General features: G+C 47.7%; 1 protein-coding gene across 13 annotated transcripts in view; it reads right to left on the bottom strand.

Annotated features, from left to right (window-relative positions):
- The window catches only part of DLG3 (discs large MAGUK scaffold protein 3), a 124,058-nt gene that overhangs the window by 37,522 nt on the left and 70,282 nt on the right, over positions 1 to 16,254 (bottom strand). For 11 of the 13 annotated variants that reach the window (XR_014004455.1, XM_081180412.1, XM_081180422.1 and 8 more), the window contains 2 exons: positions 14,980 to 15,136; positions 14,119 to 14,221 (listed from right to left, as the gene is read on the bottom strand). Coding sequence is in view for 11 of the 13 variants with exons in the window: in XM_081180412.1 (XP_081036538.1) it covers positions 14,119 to 14,221; positions 14,980 to 15,136 (260 nt within the window). In the remaining 2 variants the exon portion in view is untranslated. Of the gene's footprint in view, positions 1 to 8,190; positions 8,300 to 14,118; positions 14,222 to 14,497; positions 14,659 to 14,979; positions 15,137 to 16,254 lie in introns of those variants that run through there. The other 2 variants (XM_081180414.1, XM_081180415.1) reach the window with 2 other exon arrangements.

The following is a 16,254-nucleotide window of genomic DNA, read 5'->3' as shown; positions in this document are numbered from 1 at the left end:
TTCTGAACTACTGCACAAGCTGCTAAAATCCTATGGCACCTTGAGGACTGGAATGAAGCTTGTATTTTTTTTAAAATGATACTTATTCAAAATTTCATCAAAACAAGACACGCAGGAAAAAAAATATACAGCAAGAAATAAAACAAAAAGAAAAAACCCCAAAAAAGAAAGAAGAAAAATACAAATCTCAAATTGCAACTTTTCATTTGCTTAATTCTTGAACCTCCTCGCACCTCCCTTTTCGTATTCTAGTTTAATTCGTTATTTCAGCAAATTCTTCCCATGTTTCTCAATTTTAATTTAAATGATTAATCTTCACAATCTCTTTTATTAATCAAGATAACCTTTCCATCTTTTAATATAATCTGTTATTCAATTTACCTTAATCTCTTTACCCTTATCTTACCTTAAAAATCTTAAAATTTCAAAGTTTACATCATATTCATACATATCTCCTTAAAATCATTTCTACTAAAGCCAATTTAGTTCCTTTCCAGCATATTCCCTCAAATTTCATTGATGTTGCACTACTTCCAAAATTAGCAAAAGAATTTCCCTTGTTATCTCTAATTTTTATCCAACGTCCCCTCTTCCTAGTTTCGGGTCATGTCAGTCCTTTCTGTCCATTACATCCAGTCCATCAATCTGGTGTTCTAATGTCCGAGGCCCTTAAATCTCTTCTGCAAATTTTTTTGTTCTTGTTTGTGCTTGGAATGAGGCTTGTAAACACTTTTACTTCCCTGCAGCCTCTTGCATCTGCCATAAACTATGAGAGATAGCAGCAGCATGGTGTGAAAGACTTGGTCTGTGAGGAGCTAACAACTGACTGAGTATGCAGTAATTTCTGCACTGGGATTATTTCTTCAGAGAGATACTGAAATCCAGAGATTCAGCAGGCAAGGAGAAACTTGTATACACCTTTAATTATCCTTAGCAACTCTTGTCTGTTTTACTGTATTGTATTTAAAACATTTTGTAAGTTGCCTCAATAACTTTGGGCTGTGAACAAGGTAGAAGCCTCTCAAATGAGCAAAATGCAGGTGCTGGAACTTCAGTAAAAGAGATCATAAACCTTCCAAACAGCAGTGAGCCTTGGGGAAGAGAGGGCAGAAAACTTGCATTGCACCCTTTTTCAACAAAAGGCAAATTTAACTCTTATCAAATGCTTTCAGGGAAATAAAAAGTAGCCCAGTGCTGGTATCTTCTATCCATGGCCAAAAGCATGCTAAATGCTTCTGAAAGTTCAAAATGAGTTCAAGAACCTGGGTGTCATTACCCCAACCCAGTCAGGAGAAATCTGTTTGTTCCAAGGTCTTCAAAGCCTCAGGTTCCCCAGTGCTATTGGACTTGGAATCAATGGGGCTACTGTCCACATATCAACCCCCACACTTGCACAATGAGCCTTAGTTTTTGACACGATGGTTTTGTTTGCTGTAAACCCAACCCCCACTCTCCTACAGGATTTGTTTCTATGGTAAACCCAGCTAGTAAGGGAAGCAGTTGCTATATTAACCTCTAACTGGCTGCAAAGCTTCAGTATTAGGCTGAGCATCAAGCTGCATGAAGGTTTTAGTGAGAGCCAGGAATACATCATCCCACACTAACCACAGTAGTTTACTCACTCAGCTCAAGTTGACAGTGAGGTGCATTTTGACTGGGAGGGTTAATCTCTTCCTTTCTGCAGTTGACAGCATTTTAGCTGCAGGTTGCACACAGCAGAATTGCCACAAATGCAAGCCTGAGAAGCGAGCAGATTGAAAACCTCCTACCTCCAGTATACCATTTCATCATCAATGCTTGAAATGAATTGCCCACTGCGATAAAATTATACAGACTGCTTTTTATAAAGGCAAAACTGTTAGCCTATCAGGCTCACATTGTATTGTAAGACAGCAGCAAAGAATAAATGAATCTTTTCCCTGAAATAACTGCAAGTTTAAATACAATTAAAAGATTAAGAAAATACTATCCTTATGACAAGGGACGCGGGTGGCACTGTGGGTAAAACCTCAGCGCCTAGGACTTGCAGATCGCATGGTCGGCGGCGGTTCGAATCCCCGCAGCGGGGTGAGCTCCCGTCTTTCGGTCCCAGCTCCTGCCCACCTAGCAGTTCGAAAGCACCCCTAAGTGCAAGTAGATAAATAGGTACCGCTTTATAGCGGGAAGGTAAACGGCGTTTCCGTGTGCTGCGCTAGTGCTGGCTCGCCAGAGCAGCTTTGTCACGCTGGCCACGTGACCCGGAAGTGTCTCCGGACAGCGCTGGCCCCCGGCCTCTTAAGCGAGATGAGCACGCAACCCCAGAGTCGGACATGACTGGCCCGTATGGGCAGGGGTACCTTTACCTTTTTATCCTTATGACAGCTTTAGCCATACAGTACAAGATCCAGAAAGACAGAGATCATGTTGACTATCTACAGTGTCTATTCCTGATCAGTAAGCCTCAAAGTAGCACTTGGTGCCATATCTTATGTGCAGTGCCATTAGAATCACTACACCCTGAGGGAGGGATTTTAATTCCAAGGTAATGCCGGCTTCTTATGTTAGAACACATATTTGTATCCTGCCCATCTTCTTTGAGAAGTTTAGACTAAAAACTATCGACTTAAAATTATTTTTGCTTGGGATTTGCTAGCCATATCTAGCAGAACAGATAGTCCCACAGAGGTATCAGGATGTTCCTTCTACACTAATTTCTCTGGTTATATGCTTAGGGTACTGGGAGCAAGTGAGAACTGTTGTTTTGCTTTTCACAGTAATTACAGATGAAACTCGAAAAATTAGAATACCGTGGAAAAGTTCACTTATTTCAGTAATCCCTTAAAAGGTGAAACTAATACATGAGATAGACTCATGACATGCAAAGCGAGATATGCCAAGCCTTTACAGTGGTGCCTTGCAAGACAAAATTAATTCGTTCCGCAAGTTTTTTCGTCTAGCGAAATTTTCGTCTTGCGAAGCACGGTGTCGGAAAAGTTTTGGAAAAGCTTCAAAAATCGCCAAAAACCTCAAAAAAGGCTACCACACCGCATTCTATGAGTTGCTCCTCGAAGTCAAGTCGCAACTGTATTAACGGTGTTAAGAAAAAGGAAACAAACTTGCAAAAAACGCAAGACGTTTTCGTCTTGCGAAGCAAGCCCATAGGGAAATTCGTCTTGCGAAGCAGCTCAAAAACCGCAAAACCCTTTCATCTAGCGAGTTTTTCGTCTTGTGAGGCATTCGTCTTGCGGGGCACCACTGTATTTGTTATAATTGTGATGATCTTGGCGTACAGCTGATGAAAACCCCAAATTAACAATCTCAGAAAATTTGAATATTAAATGAAATCAGCAAAACAAGGATTGCAAATAGAGCAATTTTGGACCTCTGAGAAGTAGAAGCATGCATATGTACTCAGTACTTGGTTTGGGCCCCTTTTGCATCAATTACTGCCTCACTGCGGCGTGGCATGGATGCTATCAGCCTGTGGCACTGCTGAGGTTTTATGGAAGACCAGGATGCTTCAATAGTAGCCTTCAGCTCTACTGCATTGCTCGGTCTCATGTCTCTCATCTTTCTCTTGGCAATGCTCCATAGAGTTTGCTGGCCAATCAAGCACAGTAATCCCATGGGCACTGAACCAGGTTTTGGTACTTTTGGTAGTGTGGGCAGGTGCCAAGTCCTGCTGGAAAATGAAGTCAGGATCCCCATAAAGCTCGTCTGTGGAAGGAAGCATGAAGTGCTCCAAAATCTCCTGGTAGACGTCTGCATTGACCCTGGACTTAATGAAGCACAGTGGACCAACACCAGCTGATGACAGGGCTCCCCAAATCAACACAGACTGTGGAAACTTCACAATGGACTTCAAGCATCTGGCATTGTGTGCCTCCCCATTCCTCCAGACTCTGGGTCCTTGGTTTTCAAATGAGATGCAACAGTTGCTCTCATCAGAAAAGAGGACTTGAGATCACAGAGCAACAGACCAGTTCTTTTTTTTTTTTTAGCCCAGGTAAGACGCTTCTGATGTTGTTTCTTGTTCAGGAGGAATATGACATTTGAAGCCCATCTCCAGGATCCGTCTGTGTGTGGTGGCTCTTGATGCACTAACTCCAGCCTCAGTCCACTCCTTGTGAAAGTCCCCAACATGTTTGAATGGTCTTTTCCTGACAATCCTCTCCAGGCTGCGGTCATCCCTGCTGCTTGTGCACCTTTTTCTTCCACACTTTTCCCTTCCACATAACTTTCCATTAATGTGCTTCAATACATCACTTTGGGAACATCCAATTTCTTCTGCAATTGCCTTTTGAGGCTTTCCCTCCTTATGGAGAGTCTCAATGATGGCTTTCTGCACAACTGTCAGGTCAGCAGCCTTCCTCATGATTGTGCTTCCTACTAAACCAGACTGAGAGACGATTTAAAGGCTCAGGAACCCACTGCAGGTGCTATGGATTGAATAACTACTGCACCTTTTCACAATATTTAATTTCTGAGATTGTTAATTTGGGGTTTTCATCAGCTACACGCCATGATCATCACAATTATAACAAATAAAGGCTTGACATATCTCGTTTTGCATGTCACGAGTCTGCCTCATGTATTAGTTTCACCTTATAAGTTGAATTACTGAAATAAATGAACTTTTCCACGATATTCTAATTTTTTGAGTTTCACCTGTATACCATCATTGCCAAGCTCAGACCACTCTTTGATCCCTTTCCTGAGACTGAAAGGCACGGCTTCACTCAGTCTTGTAGCAGGGAAAAGAAACCAGAACAAGAAAAACTACAAGTTCTGACAGTAAGGGGTTTGTTTTCTTTTACTGCATGATCACATCCTTCAAAGGCTAAGAAATACGGGCATCGGTATTTTAAAGGCTGAACACAGCTTATGGGTCAGTTCATATCTCCACTACTTCAATGTGTTCAACTGCATTCCAAATATTCCATTGCCCAGTCTTCACACACTGCCAATGTACATGAAGTTCCACTGCTATCTTATAATCCCATTATTTTCTGTTCTACCCACAGTAATGCCAATCCCTGCTTGAGGGCTCCTCTTATTTATATGTTGAGTGTTAACACAAGTGCATGTTAAACTGCCTTAGAAATGCAGCATCATGTAATTGCAGGAAGGAGACATTCAGATCTGTGCTAAAATTGGGGGTTTTTTTAAGTTGCCACCTTAGAACTTTTGATTTAACCACCCAGTTGGTCCTCAGCTACAAAGCCCATCTGCCCTAAAGTAATGAAGAATTCCACAAGCTCAGAAGTCTGTCTCTTACATTCATGGCCACCACAGAGTCTTTTTGGTTTTAGACAGGTTCCCACTAGCCCAAAAGTTCAATGCTGGGAGCAACATAGCTTAAGAAGGCCCTGAACAGCAAAATGTTTGCATACCTAAAAGCCCTTCAGATGCTGCTGGCTTTTCTCAGAGGTCTCTGGTGCTACGCTCTTCAGCATGACATTAAAAATAACAAAGCTCCTTTACACACTGACTCTGGATACTAATGGAGCTGTCATTTAAACATATTATACAGTTCAGTAAGGCCAAACACTTCAAAGCCAAATGGCATTTCTAACATTTAGCTAGCAGCTGCTGTAAATCTCCAGCTCCATTTTTGCTGAACACAAGCACCCAACCCACATTGTGGCTCAGGTTACTTTACTAAATCTCACTTTGCAAATGAAACCTGAAATACAAGTGTACAAACCAACTTCCCTTTCTGCACTAACAGGCAACACGTATCATGGACTAGTCACTATACAGAAGCAAGGGATGGCTGTAATTGGCAGCTCTTCCCTGTTCAGTTTTTCTATCTCCCTTACCTGGTATTCCTGCTGCACTTGTAGAATTTCTTCCACACCCTTTTTAAGGAGGAATGTAGTAGAATAGAACAGGATCAGAAAATATCCATGACCAAGTTACAATGTACAGACAACCTTCCTAGAGAAAATAATGCACAAAACAGGAAGACACCTGTGACAAAATAAGTGAGGCCATGTCAGGCAACACCTTTTGCTGTGCACTATTTAAGTTCCTGAACTAAGTGCAGCTAGGGGTCAGCAACATGCAAAGCTAGGAAACAGCAAATCCCAGTTGTTCAGGTTTTTCTCTGGAGAATCTCTGGATTACTCACCTTAGCAGCTGCTACTCAGTCTAATACAGCTAGCTCTGATTGCTCTCACCCCACCCGCTACTACTTTGTGAGGGGATTAAATACACAACATCCTACTTTTAAAATGTTGCATTCAGTGTGAGGTTTATCCTTCTCAAGCACAAGTTCAGTGTTCATATGGCCATCTCTCTCTTTGTGATCAGCAACTCCTTCTCCCTAACCACTTACTCCAATCTGAAAGTGGCTGGCTTCGGTCAGTGAAATACTATATAACTAGTGATATTGCCACCAGCCTTTGCATCCCTCAATCTTTCAGCAAGGATCTAATTAAAGACAGGTAACCAACAACCACAGCTCTGCCCAAAATACTGTAAATGGGTTCCTACTCCTAGACAGTTCTTGAGCTTCAAAACCAAATATTTATCACAGGCATTGAATAGCCACTGGTTTTGGAAGGGAAAGACTGTGTACTGTGTAACAATTATCTTTGGGAATAGCACAACTACCATTCAAACACTACCAAGTCAAACAACTCACATCAAATTTGCACCAAGCACGACCACTGGCTACACCACCCACACACTTGGACGCAGGCCACACACTAATCCCAATTGCAAGGACACAGCTTTCCAAGAAAAGGAGACACCTGTTGCCTTTATGTGCACTACACAGCTTGAGCCTGGCACAAGACAAAGGAGGCACTGCTCCTGACAATGCAAAGGCTATTCATGGGCGCAGTGATCCCCTAAGAAGCTCCTTCAGCTCATTGCCATTGGGTGCTACTTCCAAACACAGGAAACCTGTAGAACCATCCGTCATCCCTACTGGCTGCCACTGGCCTCTCTTACAGAGAAGCTCTTTTAAGTCCAGCCTCAGTTAGCCACCTATAATCCTTTGCAGCCTGCCCTCCCTCCAGCTTGCCATGCTTGCAGGCAACCTATTCTGCCATGGGGTTTTTAGAACAGATTGAAAGGGGACTTGCAGAAAGGCGAGACTGCCTCTCAGGCCCAAGCAAGCCAGTTTGTTTCCTCCCTCTCAACTTGTCCCTTCCCTGGGAGGAAAAGAACATAGCTCAGTGACCAGCAGCTGCCACTCAGTGCCAAGCAGGCATTTGGCTGATTAACGTCCTGTGGCCTTTTAAATGCGTTTGTGGGAGGGGGGGGCATTGGCTTGTTTTTATCTTATTATGTTTTCTGGTGCTCTCATTTTGTATTTCTGTGTTGTGAATTGCCCTAGGATTTTCGGATGAAGGGCAGCATACAAATTGAATTAATAACAATAAGCAAAACTGAGCAAGATAGACCAATGGTCTGACTCGCCACAAGGTAGATTTCTATTCTCCTTTAGGGGCACCAGCTGGCAGAGGGCGAGTAACCATATTCACAACAGCCATGCTTTTTATTTTAGATATATATATATTAACTACCCATCAGTGCAGTGCTGCAGCTAAGCATCCCCAATGAGGACTTCAGGGTCCAAATCACTCGCCTTATTTGCTGGGGCTACTCGCGCCACGGGTGAGAGAGCCCTTTATTTCAGCTCAGCCCACCTCGCAGGGCTGCTGTTAGGGCAGCATTTCGAGAGCCGCGCGGGGTGGGAGAGAGAGAGAGGCAGAGATAAAAGGAGAGATACACCGCCTCAACCTTCCCGAGGAGTAAGAAAGGCAGGGTCCGCCGCAAAATGACTAAGTAATTAAATCCACCTTGGCGGAGCAGGGGGAGGGGCGCTCGAATCCCTCGCCAGCATGTGCCGCCCGCCCCCTTCCCGCAAACGCCCGGCTTAACAGGAACAGCATTATTATTATTATTATTATTATTATTATTATTATTATTATTATTATTATTATTATTATACACACACACACCCTTGAGAATGAGGGAGCTCGCCGGCGCATCGCCTCAAGGAGACTTAAGGGAATAAACGAGCCACCGCCGGGGCCATCTGGCCACAGTCCGGGAGGAGCGGTCAGTTTCAACGCTAACACTACCCCCCCGCCGCCGCCGCCGCCGACAGGGATGGGGCCAGCCGGTCACTCGCCTCCCAGGCTACCCTGTGGGGCGCGCACTCCCCCCCCCCCCGCCGTCTACTTTTTCACTTACAACAGGAGCGAGGCTTCTTTTTTCAAAAAGGGATCCTCCTTTACCTGCCGCGGCGCCTTCCCGCATCAGCGGCAGCTCCTCCCACGCGCCGCCCAGCCCACCCTACCCTGGCCCCTTATCGCACAAAGCGAAGGGCGGGAACGCCGAAGCCCCGCCTCCGCAGCCGGCTTCGTCCAACTGGAGGCCCAGCCCTCCCCGCTCTGTCCAGTCGCGGAAGGCCCTCCCTCAATGCAGGCACCGCCCTCCCGTGTGCCGAGCCTTCGCCCAATCGCCGCGCGAGCTCCCTCTGAGGCCTGCCCCCCCGGCCCAATCGCAAGCCCGCGCTCCCCTCACACCTGTCCCGCCCGCCGGTCCCGAGATCCTCCAGGAACCAATCCCAACCCCGCCGCAAAGCCGCCCCGCCCTCCTCCTCCAAGTCCCACTTCCGATACTCCGCTTAGCGCTAAGGTCACCGTCCCTGCTTCTTCACCTCAACCTCTGTCTACTGACCCACCGATTGGCACCGCCCCTGCCACGTCAATCAATATTTTTCCTCCAATGACCGCCTGCGCCTCTGCAATTGCTAGCGCCTATCGTCCAATAACCCTGTTGCATGCTGTGTCCGCAGACCGTTTCCCCCCACATTGGATGCGTATTAATGCAAAAAAAGGGGGGAGGTAAAGTACCCCCTGACAGTTAAGTCCAGTCGTGGCCGACTCTGGGGTTGTGGCGCTCATCTTGCTTTATTGGCTGAGGGAGCCGGCGTACAGCTTCCAGGTCATGTGGCCAGCATGACTAAGCCGCTTCTGGCGAACCAGAGCAGCGCACGAAAACGCAGTTTACCTTCCCGCCAGAAGGTAAACTATACCTATTTATCTACTTGCACTCTGATGTGCTTTCGAACTGCTAGGTGGGCAGGAGCAGGGACCGAGCAACGGGAGCTCACCCCATCATGGGGATTTGAACCGCCGACCTTCTGATCAACAAGCCCTAGGCGTACACACAAGCTAATGGGAGATGGTTGCCACCTTTTTTTTTTTTGCACAGCTCCTGTGCAACTGTTAGGCAGCAAGCAAATAAAGTGAGAGATGCAGTTTCCCCCAGGATTCATTTGCAAGCCTCTGGAAAGCGTGACCTGTGGAACTTCTTCCTGCTATACAGCTGTTTGAGGCACTGAAATCCCCATCAAGGTGGGGCATTTCAACTCCAACCCCCCCCCCATCCCCTGAATCATTAAAACAGGCCTTGCTGCCTCCTGTGCAATATGACTCCAAAGTCCAATTATTGGTGCTGTTAATAAAGTTTCAACGTAAAGCACTACTTATTCATAGTGTCACCCCTTCCACCGCACATGTTTATCAAAAGCATTTTTATCCCATTTATTCATACCAAAACACAAATTCCATAACATAGTTGTCAACTTACAGATTTGAAAGTAAGGGACCAGCAGCCAAAATAAGGGATTTTGGCTTAGCTTATACAGAAATCCGGCACTCATGGAGCCGTGCTGCTTTGGCTGCGACTGACTGTGTTTTGCAGGGGGTGGGATAGATGATCCTAAGGGTCTACAACTCCCACCAAAGAATAGTGGCAGACAAAACTGACGTAGAGGTGGCAAAGCTTACAGGCAGAATTAGAAACCAGGAAGAGGACCTCTTTAATAAGGAATGGGGAAAGTTTATAATTTATTTGAAACGCTATTGGAAAGAGTTACATACATTGGTAGGATTGACAGAAAACTTGTAGTAAAAATTTGAACTATGTATGGACAAATGATTTATAAAAATAGAGTTATGAAAGGGATGCAGAGGGGGAAATCACTACATTAAGATGCTGCACTGGTTGGAGGGGATGCTAAGCAGCACATCGGGGCTGCCGTTGTCCTGGCGTGAGGAGTTCCATCGGCCCTTCCCTGCCTGAGAGAGAGGGAGAGAGACACTCGCCCAGGCTGCCCCAACCTGGCATGAGGCGGTTGCGGTGCCGCGGCGGCCGCTGAAGCGCCACCCTTGTGTCCCTCCCCATCCCCTCCTCTTCCTCCTCCCTCAGGCTGCCTCCTCAGCCGCCGCCACTGCAGCCCCCGCTGCCACCTACGGCTTCCCCTGGCAGCACGGCGGAAGTCTCTCAAGAGCGGGGCTGCCCGCCCTCTGCCACCCATCTCCTCACGACGCGCCCCTGAGGGGGAAAAGGAAGAGACGGAGACGCGGCAGCTTGTGAGTGCGCTCTCTCGAGGTGGAGGACTCCGAGCCGCTGCTTCCCTCCCGAGCTGGGCGAGCATGAAACCCAGGAAATTTAAGGGACACCATCAATCTCGGACAGCAGCGGGAAATGGTGCTGGGATAAGGGAGTTTCCTGCCAAATAAGGGACGGTTGACAGCTATGTTCCAAAACAGGGGTGTGTGTGTGTGTGTGTGTGCGCGGATACTCAACTCTAAGCAAGAGCAAAGGATCAGGCACAACATCTGCAAAACACATGGCTCAGGGCTGGTACAAGACATTTTGGCACCTGAGGTGAACCACAAAATAGCACACACCTCCCTCCAAGGAATAAGGGACGAGTGAAGGTCTACACTGGGAACAAGGGGAGAATAAAGACCAAGATCTGCTGCCCCTGTGGATCCTGCCACCTGAGGCGGTTGCCTCACCTTGCTTAATGGGTGGCCCGGCCTCTATATGGCTGAATTGTAAAGACCCTGAGGGACCAAGTACATTCTCCAGACAGGGGTCACAGAGACAGGAATGAACAATTCCATGAACGATAAAGCTATCTGGGGCTATTAACTGAGATCTTTGTGTTTCACTCCATCGTTGGAGGCAGTATGCCCCTCAGTACTGGAATCACAAGTCATCATAGCCCTCTGGCCCTGTCTGCAGTCTTCCAACAGGGATCTGTTTGTCCACTTGAAACTAGGGTGCATAACTAGAAAGGCCTTTGGCCTCAACCAGCAGCCAGGCTTTCCTTAAGTTATTTAACCTGCAGCCCCACACCTTGCAGGGCTCATGCAGTGGTGGGCCATACACCACTTTTTAATTTTCATTTCTGTTTTTGGATCAGGTCTTCTGCTTTTCAGATCTCACTCCTAAACACACAGACACTTCCTGCTGAAGAGGAAGGGCAGATGTGCTTCCCAAAGCAACCACTGCAGAACGCCTGATAGGGAACTAGAGTTGCAGAAGGAAGCCTCTCAAGTTCCTGACTCAAAGAAGGTGGCAGGAAAAGATTAAAAAGCAAGCCAGAGCAGGTTTACACAGTCCACGTTTAAAGCATGGAGGGGAAAAACAGGCATACTGTCCCCATCCCCACTAACCCCCCTGGCCTATCACCCACTATTCCAACACACGGCACAAAACCTCCAGATGAAAATATGACAAGCCAAAGTCCTACACTGTCTAAAGACTTCTACAAAAACACAAGAAATAGAAGACAAGCTAGGGGACACGCGAGTACCTTGGCTAGCACACCATCAACTACATGCCAAGTTAAACAATCCAGCAGTAAAACCAGCAGCCACTGGACCCTTGATCAGCTGCGAAAACATTCTCCTGACAGCAGGGGGTCATGGCAAAGGGATTGTTTCCACAATATACAAAATGCTGCTCCAAAATCCCACAAACCCCCTTGACACAATCAAACAACAACGGGAGCATGACACAGGATATGAAATTAGCCCCACTCAATGGACCAGAATGTGGTCTAAACCTTCCTTTGTCCATATCAGCCAAAAGAAGGAAACTCACTCTGAAACTCACAGGTGGTACTTAACACCACAGAAACTGGCATTGATATGCTCAAGAATCTCACTAAGATGTTGGAGAGGCTGCACCTCTACATGTGGTGGCAATGTCCTAAAATCCAACCCTTCTGGATAGCAGTCCTTCAAGAGATATGCAAAATAACTAAACAGGTATTAGAAGTCACCCCAGAACTGGCCCCATGCAACATCATCCAAGTTAATAATGCCCACTCACATTATAAAGAGCTCATAACCCACCTACTCTCAGCAGCCAGAAGCCTCATAGCCAGACACTGGAGAGATCTGTCAGGAGTAAACATGAGCCAATGGTATCAAATTGTATGGGAAACAGCCTTACAGTGGTACCTTGGTTTTCGAACATAATCTGTTCCGGAAGACCGTTCGAGTTCCAAAACATTTGAAAACTGAAAACTCAATACGGAAACCTCAAAATGGAAAACCCAAACAGGAAGTCACCTCAGAAGTTCGACTTCCAAGGTGCGTTCGAAAACGGAAGCATTCTGGGTTTATGGTGTTCCGAGTTCAGAAACGTTAGTCAACAGAGACGTTAAAAAACCGAGGTACCACTGTACTAGAAAAACTAACCAATAAACTGAAACTGACATGGGGACAAATAGAAGAGGACGCCTTCAACCCAGTATGGCTCCCCTTTATCACATACACAGCACAACAAGACGACAATAATCATACGAATCAATCTGGCTTACCTGACTCAACAAGCCCCGCCCCCGTCACAAATGCAAGCAAACTCCCCTGCAGCCAACCACAGACAACCAACCACCATTGGTGGAGCTTCATGCGCCAGCACCAGGGGGGCAGAGAACAGGTGGGGGCGTGGCTGGTGTGCGTCCTGGGGGTGGGGGTGCGCCGCCCTGGGGGTGTGGCACGCCACCTGCAGGGGCGTGGTGCCCAGCGCGGGTGGGGGGCAGCCGCGATGGCACCCTACCGGGATCACGCCGCTGTGGGTGATGCGCTCCCCCCGCACTCCCCTTCCTCCGCCAGTGCCAACCACACCCTGGGCCCCCAACCTCTTACACTACCAAGGAAATGTAATAAATGAATAGAAAGAGAACCTACCCAGCTGACGCCGACACAAAATGTCACATGTATACGATACAAAAGAATACGAGCCTCACCACCCCATCCCACCCGTCGTCTCCCCACTCTTCTTCCCCAACATTATATGGTCCTCAGCAGTAAGGTCTCACAGCAAATGTAACTGATTTATAAGAAAGAATGTGCAACCTGAAAAAGACATGTACTTTTGTCAACCAAGAAAATATTTAATAAAAATAAATTTAATAATAATAATAATAATGCAAGCCAGAAGTGATGTTCAGTAACACCAACCTTGTGGTGCGGTTACAGCTAGTGATCTCTGCAGAAACTGTGTGGAAGAAGTCCCCACCCATGAACTGATGGGCAAGGGAGTTCAAGGCTGCTGGTTAAGCTCTGCACCATCGACTTCCCTGTGGAGAAATCCTTGCAGGAAGCAGTCGAGGCAAAGTTGTAGAGAAGTGACTTCAACTCTGCTTTCTTCGGGGACTGGCAACCTGGCTGAGCTTGCGGGGGGGGGGGGCCCTCGGATAAGCAGTCGAGGCAGCAGTGCCTCTACCTGCTCTTTTTCAGTATCACAAATGGAGAAAATGGTTATGAAGGATTAATTGGGACCTGTGCCAATAGTTCCCCATCCTGAGCTACAGAGATCCAACCTTATTTTTCCAGCCTAGGAACAAGCCGTGTGATTACCAAGGCCAACGTCCACATCCCCGCTGCCAATCTTGCCAGTTCCTCCTTTCAACAAATCTCAGGCACTGCAGAGACTCCATGTTAAAGAGCCCAGGGTTAAAATCCCCACTCAGTCATGAAACTCACTGGGTGACCTTGGGCTATTCCCTGCCTCTCAGCTTAACCTTCCTCACAGACTTCTTGTGAGGAAATGTTGGGAAGGATAGAGTTCTGTGACCACCTTGAGCTCCTCGGAAGGAAGGTGGGGTAGGAATGAAATAAACCAGTGAATCCTGACTTTGAGGCATTCTCACCCAGCGTCTGCCAGCCCAGAAGCCTGGCTGTCCTCTCAGAACTTTGGCCGAATATGACTTGGCACCAGGGCACACAACTCAAAGGGAGATCCTGGTTCTCGTGAAAGGTTCAAGGGAAGCAGGTTGGAGCGGGTCCCCCCCTGGGAGTTTCCTACCTTCAGGCCTGTACTGGGCTACAATGGTGACCGTCTGCCCGGCCCTCTTCAAGGCAGCCGCCGCTTGTTCATGGGTCGCGTTCCGGAGATTGACGCCATTCACCTGGACAAACAGACCCCGCCTCTGTCAACTCACCTTGAAAAGGGGAAGCTGGTGCCACCTGCTCCTCCTATGATGGCACTGCACACTTATTTCCCACCATGCAACATTCCACCCCTCCCCCCGCCCTGCGACAGCCACAGCCCCACACCAACCCTCTCAATCCCCCATAGCTGCACATCCCAGGCCCCTCCTGCACCAAAAATGCTGGGAGCAACTTGTCTCAGGTGCTCAGCTGCATGACAAACGCCACAGCTTCTCAGGAAGTGAAAACCAGACCTGGCCGAGCTTGGTTGTTTCTTCCTGGAGGTGGCCTCCCTGGCCTCTGCACACTTTCGGTGCATTTAAGGGGCAAGCGTTACGCTGCAGGGCCCCACACGCAGGCTCCATTGAAGCTCAAGCTGGGAGGTTCGGATGCGTGTTGGTTTTTTCCCTCCCTCTTCTCAGAGTGAAGAGGAAGCAAGCTTCCACAACGCTGGGCTGGGCTAAGCCAGACCGGTCTGGTGAGCTGCTCTGTGTGGGCAAAGCCGCTCTGTGTGGGTTAACACCTTAGTGCCTGGGGCAGAATCTCTCCAGTCCTGGAGAAGGGCTGGAGGATAGGTTGGGGGGTGGGGGAGGCAGGTGCTCCCACCTGCTTGCTTCCCAGTTCAGAGGTCAGCAGCAACTGTGTACCAGAGCCCAGAGAACTCTCCAAATCCACCTCCTCGCATTAAATAAGACCTCAGAGCAACACCAGTAAAGGGGCCTCATGTTCCACTCACCGAGAGGATGCGGTCTCCACGCCGCAGCTCCCCACTCAGGTCCGCTGGGCCCCCTGCCAGGATGAAGGAGACGAAGATGCCCTCGCCATCTTCACCCCCCACAATGTTGAAGCCCAGGCCTGTGGAGCCTTTATGTAAGGTGATCTTTCGGGGCTCCCTGTAAAGGACAGAAGGCAAACATGAAGAGGATACATGGCCGGGGGCAGAGTCAGGGCCCACCTGAACATTATTCAACATCCCACGTGCAACACACAGTTGGCACCCAACAACTGGTACCCTCTCTGAACAATTGGTAGAGCTGCAACCATAACCTAAAATCTCAAAAACGTAGGGCAACACCTTCAATAGGGCAATAAGAGTAGTGTGTGTGTGTGTGTGTGTGTGTGTGTGTGTGTGTGTGTGTGGGCCAACGGAGTTACATTTTACTTTTCAGAGCAGAAACAAATTGCCAATATGGAGAATGAACTGGAAAGAGTGCAATACCAGGAATCTTCCTACCTTTCCATCTCATGGGACGCCGATACCATTTCTCTGCCTTGACTGGCTGGTCTTATGCATGATCCTATATCCTGGGGCAGTTATGATATGTGCACTCTATAAGTCAGAAAGATTAGTCCCCACTTCTGCACCAAGAAAAGGTGAATTCTGTGTCTGGGGTAAATGATGCAAAGACGTATATTTTGCAGAATATATTCTGCTGCTGCTGCTGCTGCTGCTGCTGCTGCTGCTGCTGCTGCTGGTCTCAGAAGGAAACAAAGTAAAGACACTACCTGTGTCTTAAGGAGAAGGTTCAGGAAGGTTGGTGGAGGAATAGCTGGTGAGTGGCTATTGTGAGGCAGGATTCCTTTAGGTGCCAGAGATAAAGGAGGGAAGGTGTGGCTTTTCTTCGCAGTCCCTCCAGTGACAGCCTAAAAGGGAGCTGGAAAAACACCCCACCCCTTTCTGAGACCTTCCAGTGCCCTTGTAGGAAATATATAGAAAGCAGAATGCAAGCAACAAGATTCCATCCACCCCTTTGGCATGTAAATCAACAAAGACCAACTCTGAAGTGCCCCCTTTGCTGGCACACGGCCCATTCCTCCCTCCCCCTGATGCATGCAGACTTCCAGCCCAACCCCTTTCACTTTGCAGCCCTCAAAGCTGGAAGCCCCCCATACAACCCCATTGCTCATTAGCTCTGCCTCTTCCTTTCTCTGGACAAATGAAGGTGCAATATTAGGGCTCTGTTACCTTGACCTTCTGTGCAGGTGCCAAGTCCTGGGCTGGAAGAGGCAG

Source organism: Podarcis bocagei (genome assembly GCF_964188305.1).
Source record: "Podarcis bocagei genome assembly, chromosome: Z".
Classification (NCBI taxonomy): Eukaryota; Metazoa; Chordata; class Lepidosauria; order Squamata; family Lacertidae; genus Podarcis; species Podarcis bocagei.
This window is presented reverse-complemented; position numbering and strand designations above follow the sequence as displayed.